Source organism: Nicotiana sylvestris, chromosome 8 (assembly GCF_000393655.2).
Source record: "Nicotiana sylvestris chromosome 8, ASM39365v2, whole genome shotgun sequence".
NCBI classification, from domain to species: Eukaryota; Viridiplantae; Streptophyta; class Magnoliopsida; order Solanales; family Solanaceae; genus Nicotiana; species Nicotiana sylvestris.
The window spans coordinates 198,278,636-198,291,300 of record NC_091064.1 but is presented as its reverse complement, the minus strand read 5'-3'; the positions used below and the strand labels follow the sequence as shown (position 1 = coordinate 198,291,300).

At 36.8% G+C, this 12,665-nt stretch overlaps 1 protein-coding gene across 1 annotated transcript; it reads right to left on the bottom strand.

Annotated features, from left to right (window-relative positions):
* Positions 1–2,298, bottom strand: LOC104243631 (large ribosomal subunit protein eL43). The gene is made up of 5 exons (XM_009798851.2): positions 2,191–2,298; positions 1,465–1,504; positions 521–609; positions 306–388; positions 1–224 (listed from the first exon to the last, which is right to left on the bottom strand). Exons 1-5 carry the CDS (start codon positions 2,191–2,193, stop codon positions 161–163), a joined length of 279 nt encoding a protein of 92 aa, XP_009797153.1. The 5' UTR covers positions 2,194–2,298; the 3' UTR covers positions 1–160.
* Positions 2,299–12,665: the final 10,367 nt, after the last annotated feature.

Genomic DNA, 12,665 nt, shown 5'->3' with positions numbered 1-12,665 from the left:
TGCGACAGTGAATATAATTGTCTTTGAATAAACTGAAATTCTCAAGTATATTAGTGGCTAATCGAGCTGGTTCAACATCATAAAGTACTCAAAATTGAAAAACAAGTCTGATCTCAGAACACAAGTAGACACATCATAAGCTGTGCCAAAGGCAGTTGCTCTAACTCTCAGTCTGCTCCCTCAGTCTTCGGATTGTACTCCTAACTGTAACCGCACTTGCAGTGCTATTAAAAAAGAAAATCGGGATTAGTTATTCAGGCACAAAAAAAAGGAAAAAACAAGAAGTTGAGAGAGTAATTACTCACTTCAATGTGTAAGCACCACCAGCTTTGACTTTGCCGCAATCTTTGCAGCCCCAAATTCCCACTGCTTTCCTTTTTACTGCATACTGCTCAACAAGTATATGATGAGAATCATAAACTTAACAACTATTTAAAGTAAATCAGGAATCCAAACTTGCAGCTAAGAAAACTATCATATTGCATGGAGCTTCCAGTTTATTAAGTGTACCAAACCATACCTTTCCACAAAACTCGCAGAAGTACTTGCTATGCTGGCTAACCTCCATCTTCTTAATCTGCTTACGCAGACTGGCACCATAACGGGTACCTATGAATAGAAGGAAAGACAATCAGGAATATAAATTTGTCAGACAATAAGAAAACAGTAATTTTTCAATAGTATACGCAACTGCAACTGATGAAAAGGGCAATTTAAATCATCCAATACAAAAATCAGAGATATAATTGCCTTGAATGAAAACCACGATATATACTAATAAAAAAACAGTAAAATGATATCCAAGGAGAGAATACTGCTAACAGAAGCAACTTTAGAAAAAGAACTGACTCCAGCTCATGAGCATAGTGTTGTGGACAAAATTTTAATTTTAAGAGGGTGTCAGGTCAACAAAAAACCGCCAAAACCTCAATTCACATCCACCCTGACCCACATAAACATTCACTTCAGACATACAGACATCTACCAAGGCATAACGTCGAATGTGATTGATTGTAGTAACTAGTAGCACCAGCTTAGGGATATTAGCATCAATTGACTGAAACTACTATCTATCTTAGTGTTGATGACATAGCCTGATCCAAAACATCTCAGGGAGAAATCAATCAGGCACTGCATGGATCTAGTACTTATTACTTACATTGAAAAATAAAAAAATTACTTAAAAACAAGAACCCACAGTGTGCAGTAGAACTTCTAATAAGATAATGGAAGTATTGGACTGATGAAATCCAGGCTGACTCGCCAATGTAGCAAGAATCAAATATAAGGAAATATAGATTGAAGCAAAATCCTATTCAAGCAAGTGAAATTGGGAAAATCAAACCACATCATCAAATGTAGTTATTGAAGTTACAAATAAGAGCCTTATGGTAATACAAAATCAAATAATATCCTCATTAATGCAAAATGTAAAATGAGTTAAAAAGGAGCTATAATACTTACCATACTTTCCAACTATTCCAGCCTTCTTGGTCCTCTTAGTCTGCGGCAAAAAGAACATATTACACATTAAAACTCAACACAACTTCTGCTAAAGTTCAGGTGCACATAGTGGTATCTACACCATCTCATCTCATTAGCAACAGGTTTCCCTAGTTAAAGTAGACTAAACAAGTCTACCTTTTCACACTAAAAAAAGTATACTAAACAAATCCACCTCGACCCAAATACGGCAACTGAAACCTACCCAACCAGAAGATTAACCACTAATAATCGATATTATTGTAAAACATATTGCTAAAATATGCAAGACGAAAATTCTACACTCTAAAATGAATCTTATTTCTAGTTCAAACTAGTGTTTTCAATTGCTATTATCACAATACATTTTTCCGAGTGTTCAATGAAACAAGCCATTGGTTTTTAAGGTTAAAATAATATTAGCACTTCCAAAAAAATCATTGACAATAGCCATTTCACAAAAAGATGCAATCTTTAGCATTCTCCAATAACATTAATAAACCTAATGAAGTGCTCATCTAATATTATTGACTCTTTCATCATCAAAATAAACGGAAAAAAAATCGGAAACAGCTTGAATGAGCTAAAAAATTACAGCTCTTTTGACACTTTAAATATATGATTATCTATACAAACGATTATGTATTTCAATTTAAATTTATATTTAACAAGTGAAGTATAACGCAGAGGAGGAAAAAAAAAAGGTACCATTTTGACTGTTGATGGAAATTTTGCAGCGGCTGCTGATGAAGTGTGCTAGGGCAAGAAAGATTGGCGTTTTTCTCGTCCTTGCGATTTTGTAGTGTCAAAAAAGTTGCCTGGGACAAGATTCGGCCCATTGTATGTGATGTTCGGATTGACCCGAATACAATACCGGGTTGGGTCTATGATCACTTTTTAGGAAACTTACACAAAGCCAAACACATATAAAAATTGAAAAACTAAATAAATAAGCTTCTTTATCTCAAAGAATCACATACAAAAATCCCCCTCCATATTTTTAAGCGTGATTAGCAACATTAGATGCAAGATGGAAAGGAAATTTCATGGATGAGGTAGCAAATAAGATAATGAAATACAAAAAAAATATAATATTCCAAAAGTCTAAGCAAAAAAGAAACTTTTTTCAATGGGTATAGTTGAAATTCATTGAAAACATATAGATAAGACAATATACAGAATTTGAGGAAGATTGGAGGTAATTTGGACTGATTTTGTATCAAAATTCGTAATTAAATCGAGTTCAAAAAAGTTCTTCTGCGACACATGTATTAGGCATGTATCTCACACACAGGTATACATGTGATACATAATTGATACAAATATAATACATAGTGTGATACACATATCACTTTTTTCATGTTCGAGTTTTACTTCGAATTTTCAATTCAAACCACCTCAAAACTTCACCAAATCATCACAAAACTGAGATTCGAACTCTTTAAGATGTACCCAATCTATTCTAATAACACCCACTAAAAAAACAAAAAAATGACCTAATTTTGCTACAAATAGCTAACCGGCTAATATTAGTAATATTTGGCTAATACTAGCAATATTTCATGAATTGGCTAATTTTTTTAATAAGCTACTTATAAATGGACATAACTGGTAATTTTCCCACTTTTTACTCTCAACACTTGTATGAAAAACCCTAATTTTGACAATAGAAGACAATTTTGTAAATTGCATCACTTTTTGAAATTTTATATTTCCATGAAAGGGAATAAAAGGAGTTAAGTCTTGGGCGAACAAGGTCTTTTAGACCATAATAGAGTATTTACTATAGTTAAGTAATAACTATCTATGTAAAAATGCATGTTAGATATTTATCTATATCTAGTATAAACACAGTACAGATAAGGTCTGTGTACATAATTCTATCCTCCCAGACCACACTTGTCTGATTTCATTGAGTTTGTTGTTCTGTGTGGATTGGGTTTTCCATAATCTAACCTATCTATAAAAGTATTATAGCACATGACATACCACCGGAATTGGAGCAACTTTTTGAAACTTACCTATCAAGTGTTTTGGATTATTATTTGTATATGTTTTTACTAGCGACTTAAATTGTTAAATACAAACAATGATTAGAATCGGAGCAAATTTTTGAAACTTACCTATCAAGAATTTTGGATTATTACTTGTACATGTTTTTACTAGCGACTTAAATTATTAAATACAAATTTTTTTTAGAAATAAAAAGGTTTTATATCACATCGTTTATCCTATAAATAATATATAATGCGATAATCTCTATGGTTATATGATTGTATATTTATGTTCCACTTAGGTATTTCCTAAAGGAAGAGACAATGATTATATATATATACTAGATCAATTGTTTATCCAATAAATAATATATGTTGAACTCACTAACACATCACATTTGAAAAAAGGAATCTACTATGTGCAAAATATTACAACAAATCAATAGGATTTGTGACGTATCTACACAGTTAAAGGAGGATGAAAATAATAATTAGCACACTAGTAAATTTGGGGGAAAAAGAATAAGACACTTACTTGAGCACACTCTGTTTGTGCATTTACATTACTTTACTATATATTAGAAGCGCTTGAGTTTTGACGTGTTTGCTTAGTGCCTTTTCAAAAAGTTCGAGGGCAATATAGTTATTTAACATCACTTTTATTATATCATACATATACATGGCTTTATTTTCCTACCGATAAGTCTACCTGAAATTCTCTCTCCCAAAAACCAATTTCAACAACAAGGAATCAATCTACGCATTCCTACAACACCTCTCAACCTCAATTGGCACGCACATGCCCAACCATCTACTCCAAACTTCAAGAATCACACTTCCTAGCCCTCATGCACACCCACGTTCGAGTTTGATGGTTTATGGCTTTCGATCACCATCCCATAAGCCCATCATTATAAAATCATACTTAAACCCATTACAAAGCTTGCATGGAACCTAGAGGCGAAGTCTTACCCGAATAGTTGATGACCTAGTGAATAACTTCCTTGAATCTTCAAGATTGAGCAAGCATTTGAAAAGTAGGAATGTTGGAGCTCTTCCCTATCTCTTTAGATTACTCTCCTCTCTCTAAAATAACAGTTGAAGCTTTCTAAAATAACTCACGGTGCCTTTTTGTTAAAATAGGGTCGGGTAAAAATTTCCCAAAATTTCAACCTCTGAGTCTGGTCTGCGATTGCGGATAAAAAATAGGTGTGCGGTCCGTGAAAAGAATCGCGAATTGGTCTACCAAATCTGGGTTAGGCTTGATCCTATCTGCGACAGATCCATGGTTCACGGATTGATACCGCGGTCGCATATTGGACAGTTAAGTGGCCCTCAAAATTAAACTTCTCCTGATTCACTCTAGGATGGTTTTACGGTCAGCGGAACAGATATGTGGTCTCATAATGAACCACAAAATTGCCATCTTCTGCAAATTCTTCAACCTTCTTTACGATATATTGCATAGTCCAAAAATCTATACCGTATATCTATCTTGCAAAACACATTGGCCTACCTTGGCACTATAAAACTCAAATCCTAGTGAACGTTTATGGGGCTCACATCCTTTCCCGCTTGGGATCATTCGCCCTCAAATGTGGAATAGAGCCCGCCTGAAACACCCAGTATGACTTAACTCTTTGTTCATACACCAAGAGTTCCAATTTGGATAACTCCCCAAAATTTTAAAACTTTCGACAAAGTTTCCCCTTTATTTGGGTCTATCCACCTGTCAGAGGCCCAGAAACCAATACTAACAACATATTCATAACACAACAATGCATCATAGCATGAAAAAATCACCAACTATAACCTTATAAACATTGCTTTGACAAAAGGGGCACCTTTAACATGAACTATACAAGTTGAACATAACTCATAAAAAGTAAACTTCTAACATTTCTTTAAATAAAATTATTTGGTTACAAAAGCAAATAAGGGTGTTTCCTTTTCATTTCTTCCTCGACCTCCCAGGTGACCTTTTTAACTTGTTGGTTTCGCCGTAACACTTTGACAATGTCCATCTCTTTATTCCTCAACTTTTGGACTTGTCGATCAAGGGTGACAACCAGAACCTCCTCATAAGTCAATTCTTCAATAGCCTCCACCGGGACGATGAGCTACGCATCTCTAACCACCTTCTTCAATATAGATACATGAAATATTGGGTCCACTAAGGACATCTCTGGAGGTAACTACATCTCTGGAGGTAACTCGATCCTATAAGCCACTTGACCAACACCTCTGCATGATTTTTGTACCGTCCGATATAACTTTGACTCAATTTTTCTTTCTTCCCAAATCGCATTATACCCTTCATGGGAGAAACTTTCAAGAATACTCAATCATCCTCTTAGAACTCCAAATACCGGTGATGCACATCCGAATATGACTTTTGGCGACTCTGGGTGGTTTTTAACCGTTCCTTAATGATCTTGACCTTCTCCATATCCTGATGCATGAGGTCTAGCCCTATCAATTCTGCTTCTCTAACTTCAACCAACCAATGGGATATCTACATCTCCTACCGTATAGAGCTTAGAATGTTGCCATCTAAATGCTGGAATGATAGATATTGTTGTAGGCTAACTCTATAAGTGGCAAATGATCATCCCAATTACGTTTGAAGTCAACAACACAAGCACACAACATATCCTCAAGTGTCTGTATAGCTTGCTCTGCTTGTCCATCGATCTATGGAAGGAAAGATGTACTAAGATTCACCTAAGTAGCTAAACCTTGCTGAAATTTCAGCCAAAAGTTAGCGGTGAACTGTGCCCCTCGATCCGAGATGATAGAAATAGAGTGCCATGCAACCTAACGATCTCATTAATATATAACTAAGCAAATTGTTCTGCTATGTCGGTAACCTTAACATGAAAGAGGTGCGCTGATTTTGTGAGTTGGTCCATAAAACCCTAAATCGAGTCAAGCTTCTTAGGCGTGCAAGCTAAACCTACCAAAGTCCATGTTGATCATCTCCCACTCCCATATTGGAATTTCTATATTTTATGCCAAACCATCGAGCCTTTGGTGCTCGGTCTGCACTTATTGACAGTTTGGGCATCTGGCCACAAAGTCTTCTACATCACTCTTCATATCATTCTACCAGTAGACTTCCTTGAGATCATGGTACATCTTCGTAAAGCCTGGGTGCACAGAATACTTGGAATTGTGAGCCCCGTCATGATTCTCTCACGAAAATCGTCCAAATTCAGAACACAAAATCGCCCTTGGTACCTGTGTGTACCATCATTCATGCCAAGAGAAAAATTCGTGGTCCAGTGTTTATGAATCCCCTCCTTCAATTGCACCGAAAATGGATCGTCATATTATTTCTCCTCGACTTCTACTATGAGTGATTACTAGGCCCTATTTTGCAACATAACCCCACCTTCACTGTCAGCAAGACGAACTCCCAAACAAGCTAGCTGGTGAACTTCCTTGGCCATCCGCCTTTGACGTGCTTCCAATTAAGGCAAACTACCCAATAATTTTCGGCTAAGAACATCCTCCATAACATTAGCTTTTTCCGGATGATAGAGAATGTCAATATCGTAGTCCTTGAGTAAGTCGAGTCATCTTCTTTGCCTTTGATTCAACTCCTTCATCTTGAAGATATATTGAATACTCTTATGGTTTATTAATATATCCACATGGACCCCATACAATTAATGACTGTCACACCTCCTTTTTCGCCAGCGCCAGCGCCACCGCAAAGGGGCGCAGAAGGGAGTTTTTTCCAATTAAAGGACAATCAAAACGAGATTTATTTATTTATTTCAAAGTCGCCACTTGGGAGATTTATGGTGTCCCAAGTCACCGGTTGAATCCCGAATCGAGGAAAAGAATGACTCTATTTAACAGTCTGTGCACCAGAAATCCGGATAAGGAATTCTGTTACCCCGGGAGAAGGTGTTAGGCATTCCCGAGTTTCGTGGTTCTAGCATGGTCGCTCAACTGTCATATTCGGCTTGATTATCTGATTTTATACAATTATGAACTTATGTGCAAACTTTAAACTCTTTACCGCTTTTATTATTATTATTATTATTATTATTTTAATAGAGAATTACAACATTGTAAAAAACGTATCTCGAACAACGTCACATCAATATACCCGTGGTTATCGACACATTTCGACTCTGTCGAGATTTGGATTTGGGTCACATAAATGTGCACCGGAGTTTAAGAAAGTAAATTGTTAAAGGCGCGCCTAAAGCGACTAGCGTATCATTATTTTGGGTAAGGCCGTGAAATTTGCTAAACTACCGATCCCCAAGTATATACAATTATTAACCAATTATTGAGGGCCCCGCAACTTGTGCGTTTTATTGGGAGAGACTCATCTCGTTTATTTTAAACGGATAATCCTAAAGTGCCTACATTTTTTCTATTAAATTTGTCTCTAAAAATGAAAGAGAAAAGGTCCTAATTTATTTACATGCTTACGAGTTGTTATAGTCGGATTTCGAACACAATTTGTTAAATCAGAATGTAAACACAATATGGACTACCCATTGGCCAACGTGGGCCCAGGTTCACCGCATGTAGTATTAAACGTGACTTGGGCCGTTTTATTCCAATATTGGGCCTAGTTAATTATTTCTACACATGTTCACAATTTTTGCAATTATAGAGATATAAGATGATAGTATCTAACCAAGCAAGTTACATGCAAGTTTTAGAAAGAACAATTAATTGGAATGAAGTACCTTAAGGGTCTAGTTTTAATCCTAAATTCAAACAATTGATTGTTGGAGCTAGATTGCCATGATATTAAAACAGTCTACTGGCCTGGTTTTATTTAACATGCATTTGAACTCATACTACCTAATAACCAAACTAAAACAACGGGACATTATTGACTACATTACTATAACACTGTTCAGTTATACAGAAATGACAGAAATCTTTTACTAAACAGTAGTGTATAGAATGTCCTGAGTACAATCAGTAACAAAACTAAATCAAATTAAAACTTCAACTCTTTATTTGTATTCATCCTTCATGTTTCAGCTTACAGTAACCAGCGTGTCAGTTGTGTACCTGATATTGGAAGCAAAAGAAGAGGAAGATCAACAGAAATGCAGTAGCATATAACAACAGCAACACCCAGCAACCAGTAACAACCGACAACGAGAAACGTTTTTTAGATTTTAAAATCAAGCAAAAAATCCAGCAATAACCAGTGAATTAGTAGCAAATAACCAACCAAACTCAAGGAACAAACCAAATGAAAATCCATAAAACACCAACAGCAATCAACGGGCAGAAACAAAGTGAACCTTTTTTAGATTGAAAGACCAGTTAATGTATAACCTTTAAATTCTGACTCTGTATATCCAGTGTATTCAGAGTATATATCGGGTGTATACTGCTCTCTCTTTAGATTTCCAGGATGTTTTTTCTGTTCCGAAAAATCCCTGATTCTCTCTTAATGTTCAGAAAATCCTCCCAATTCTCTCTTAATATTCAGAAAATTCCCAATTCTTTCTTAATGTTCCGAAAATTCTCAATTCTCTCTTAATGTTCCGAAAATCCTCCCCAATTCTCTCTTAATATTCAGAAAATTCCCTCCTCTCTTAATATTCAGAAAATCTGTCTTCGAATTCCTCTTAATATTCAGAAAGTTCCCTCTTTAACTTGTGTCCAGCCCCTCTTTTTTATAGCCAAACTTGAAGCACTTAAATTAAATCCCACCATCTTCTCCTCATTCCCCCTTTTGAATCCCACTACTTAATGTTTTGTCCCCCACTATATTAAACAAATATATTAGTTCCCACTACCACATATCTTTTCTTTATTTAATTCTCTTATTCCCCACTACCGCATGTTTTGTCCCCCACTATATTAAACAATGTATTAATTCCCACAATTATGTCTTGTCCCCCACTACGTATTATTTTATGTATTATTTTAATATATTAGCGCTTAGTGGACATAACACTCAAATTAATCAATTACTAAAACTTAAAATCCCGAAAATACCCCTGAAACTACTGAAATTACCATTCTACCCCTGAAAAAACTGTAATTTACCATTCTACCCCCATCCCTTTCAATCTATACCAAAACCATATCAGCTATAACCAATTCACCTAATCAATTAATCAAATTACAGCAGCTATAACCAAATCAAACCTGACAATTGACAACTAATAATCAAACTCTGCATAATAAACTCGCCAAACAAACTCCTAATCGAGAACGTTCATGAATTAACAACAAAGTCAGATTCATATCCGAACAAACTCATCAAAACAAACAAGTAAATCCAAATCACTAAACTCGATCATCAGTTGACCTCAAACTAATTCAAACAACATCATAACCAAGATGAATGATTCATACTAAATCAAAAACTAAAGACCAAACCATAAACACTCACATTAAATCACTTGATGAAAAACTAATGAACTTTAAACAAAAAATGAACACGAATTAAATCCAACAACATTATAAAAAGATGAATGATTCAAACTAAATCACTCGACATTCGACATTAAATTACTTGATGAAAAACTAACGAACTTCAAACAAAAATGAACACAAATTATCTCTAACACAAACAAAGACCTGGGTTCGAATTCAAACCAACCTATCGGAACACGAACATAATCATAGAAAGAAGAAAAGGAGCGGAAGATGAATTTAATGAACGAAAACTAAAAGAAAAGAGAACGGAAACCTACTAGTTTGAAGTCCGAGTTCGAACGGAAAACTCGACATATGACTGAGCTGGTGGTTCACGGCTGGAAATGGGGAGCAGTTGCTTGACTGATGAAGAAGAAGAAGCGGCCATGTGAGGGGGTCGTTGGAGCTTGCGACTGGAGGGCTGCCATGGGGTGTTGGTCGTTCATGGTTGGAGCTTGACGACGAAGAAAGTGAAGCAGAAAGGGGGTCGACGGACTGCCTCACGTCGCTGAAAAGTGGTCGACGAGGAGGTCGACGGACTGGTTGAGCTTGACGAAGAAGACGAAGACGAAGAAACAACAACCATGGTTGTTGGTCGTTCATGGTGGAGCTGGGGTGGTGACGACGAGAGGGCAGCTGAAGACGAAGCAACAGCCATGGTGGCTGACTGGAGCTCGACGGACTGTGAGGAGCTGGAGGTCGACGCAACGGAGATGAAGAAGAAGAAGCAGCAGGTGAAGCTGGTTGGAGCTCGACGGACTGTTTGAGCTCGACGAAGAAGATGAAAGACGGGGCAGCTGCTGCGTCAATGGCGACGGAGTAAATGGTGGTGAGGGGGCAGTCATAGATGGCGTGAGGGGGAGCAGAAGCAGCGAGGGCAGCCATGGGAGGAGGGTTTGTTTGGGGGAAGGAGAAGAAGAGGGGGGCGGGTGGCGGGTGTTTTTTAGGTTAGGGTTTTTCAAAAAATGAAAAATAGAAGAAGGGGGGTGTTTGTTTGGGTTATGGGGCGGACTGGGTCGGGTCGACCCGGTGGGGGTTATTTGGTTTGGGCCTGGTTGATTTAAATTAAAAGGTGGCCCAATCCGCTTTTCTTCTTATTTCCAATGCTTCTTTTTTTTTATTTTTTTTTTCTTAAACTAAAACTAAATTCTAAAAATCCTAAATTATCCTATAGAACTAAATTAATTTATAAAATTGCAAAATAACTCTCAATAATAATTAACACACAATTAAATAGAAATTACGATAAAATCACATAATTTGAACATTAAATGCTAAAAATGCAATGTACATTATTTTTATGATTTTTATTCTTGTAAAACAAACTTAATTGCTACTAATTGTAGAATTAAATCCTAAATGCAAATGCGATATATTTTTGTATTTTTTTATTAATTTAACAAATAAACATGCACGGACAAATACAAATAATTATCCAAAAATGCCACGAAATTCTCAAAATTGCACACAAAAGAAAAATTATTTTATTTTGAATTTTTTGGGAGTAATTCTCACATAGGTCAAAAATCACGTGCTTACAGCTGCCCCTCTTTGTCCGAAAACACGAAGAGTTTTCATGTAAAGATAAAGTGAGCGATTTTTGCCCATCCGAGTACTCCGTGTGAAGCATTTTTTGAAAAAGATTTAACCGAACCTTTGCTTCAAAGGTTTCCTACATATCCCTGGCTAGAAGGGAATCAGGTTAATGTAGTTCAGGAAGTTTTGGTAGCTGGGACTACCATGGGAATGCAATGTTACTGCTGTTGTTATTACTGCTTGTCGACCTCCTTATTACACCACGCTGGAAGAAAACAAGAAGCTAGACTAAACTATAATCTTTGAATTATAAAATCTTATCTAGATCTTCAGTCGTGCTCTTGTATCTCTTGTTGCTTTGATGTCTCGGTGACTCCTCTGGTATTTCTTGTCTTGTATTTTCCCTTGACTTGCCGATCTCGAACTGCTTATGTCCTTCTCGGGAGCTTCGCATTATTTTTCCATTGAATCTTGAACTTCCTTCCTCTGCAGGGGATTTTTGTTGTTTCCCGCTGGGGATTTCGGTTGTATTCCTCTCTGCTGTTTCTTTAACTTCTGGCTCGACTTGTGGTCTTCCTTCTGATTTCCGTTGTTTTTTTTGTTGTAACCCTCTGCTTTACTGACTTCAAACTTCCATGTATTCCTCTGTTATATGGGCGGACTCCCAACTTCTTCAACTTAAAATGTAAAGACTGAAACGTATTCCTCTGCTATATGGGCGGGCTCCCAACTTCTTCAACTTAAAATGTAAAGACTGAAATGTATTCCTCTGTTATATGGGTGGGCTCCCCACCTCAACCAACAACTTTGAAAATAAATCGCCATTCCGTTCTTCAGGTGGTGCTCCTGACCTCAACAACAACTTCAAAAATAAATCGTCATTCCTTTCTTCAGGCGGGCGAGATTTCAACAACTTCGAAAAATAAATCGCCATTCTGTTCTTCAGGGGGGCTCCTGACCTCAACAACTTTTCGAAAGATAAATCGCCATTCTGTTCTTCAGGGGGGCTCCTGACCTCAACAACAACTTCGAAAATAAATCGCCATTCCTTTCTTCAGGCGGGCGAGATTTCAACAACTTCGAAAAATAAATCGTCATTCTATTCTTCAGGGGGGGCTCCTGACCTCAACAACAACTTCGAAAAATAAATCGTCATTCTGTTCTTCAGGGGGGGGCTCCTGACCTCAACAACAACTTCGAAAATAAGTCGCCATTCCTTTCTTCAGGCGGGCGAGA

Bases quoted from the DNA above. Each gene is read 5' to 3' on its own strand.
- LOC104243631 (XM_009798851.2), bottom strand. The intron at 610-1,464 runs GTAAGTATTATA...TTCTATTCATAG, and splicing joins TGGAATAGTTGGAAAGTATG to GTACCCGTTATGGTGCCAGT. The intron at 389-520 runs GTATGGTTTGGT...CTTGTTGAGCAG, and splicing joins TCTGCGAGTTTTGTGGAAAG to TATGCAGTAAAAAGGAAAGC.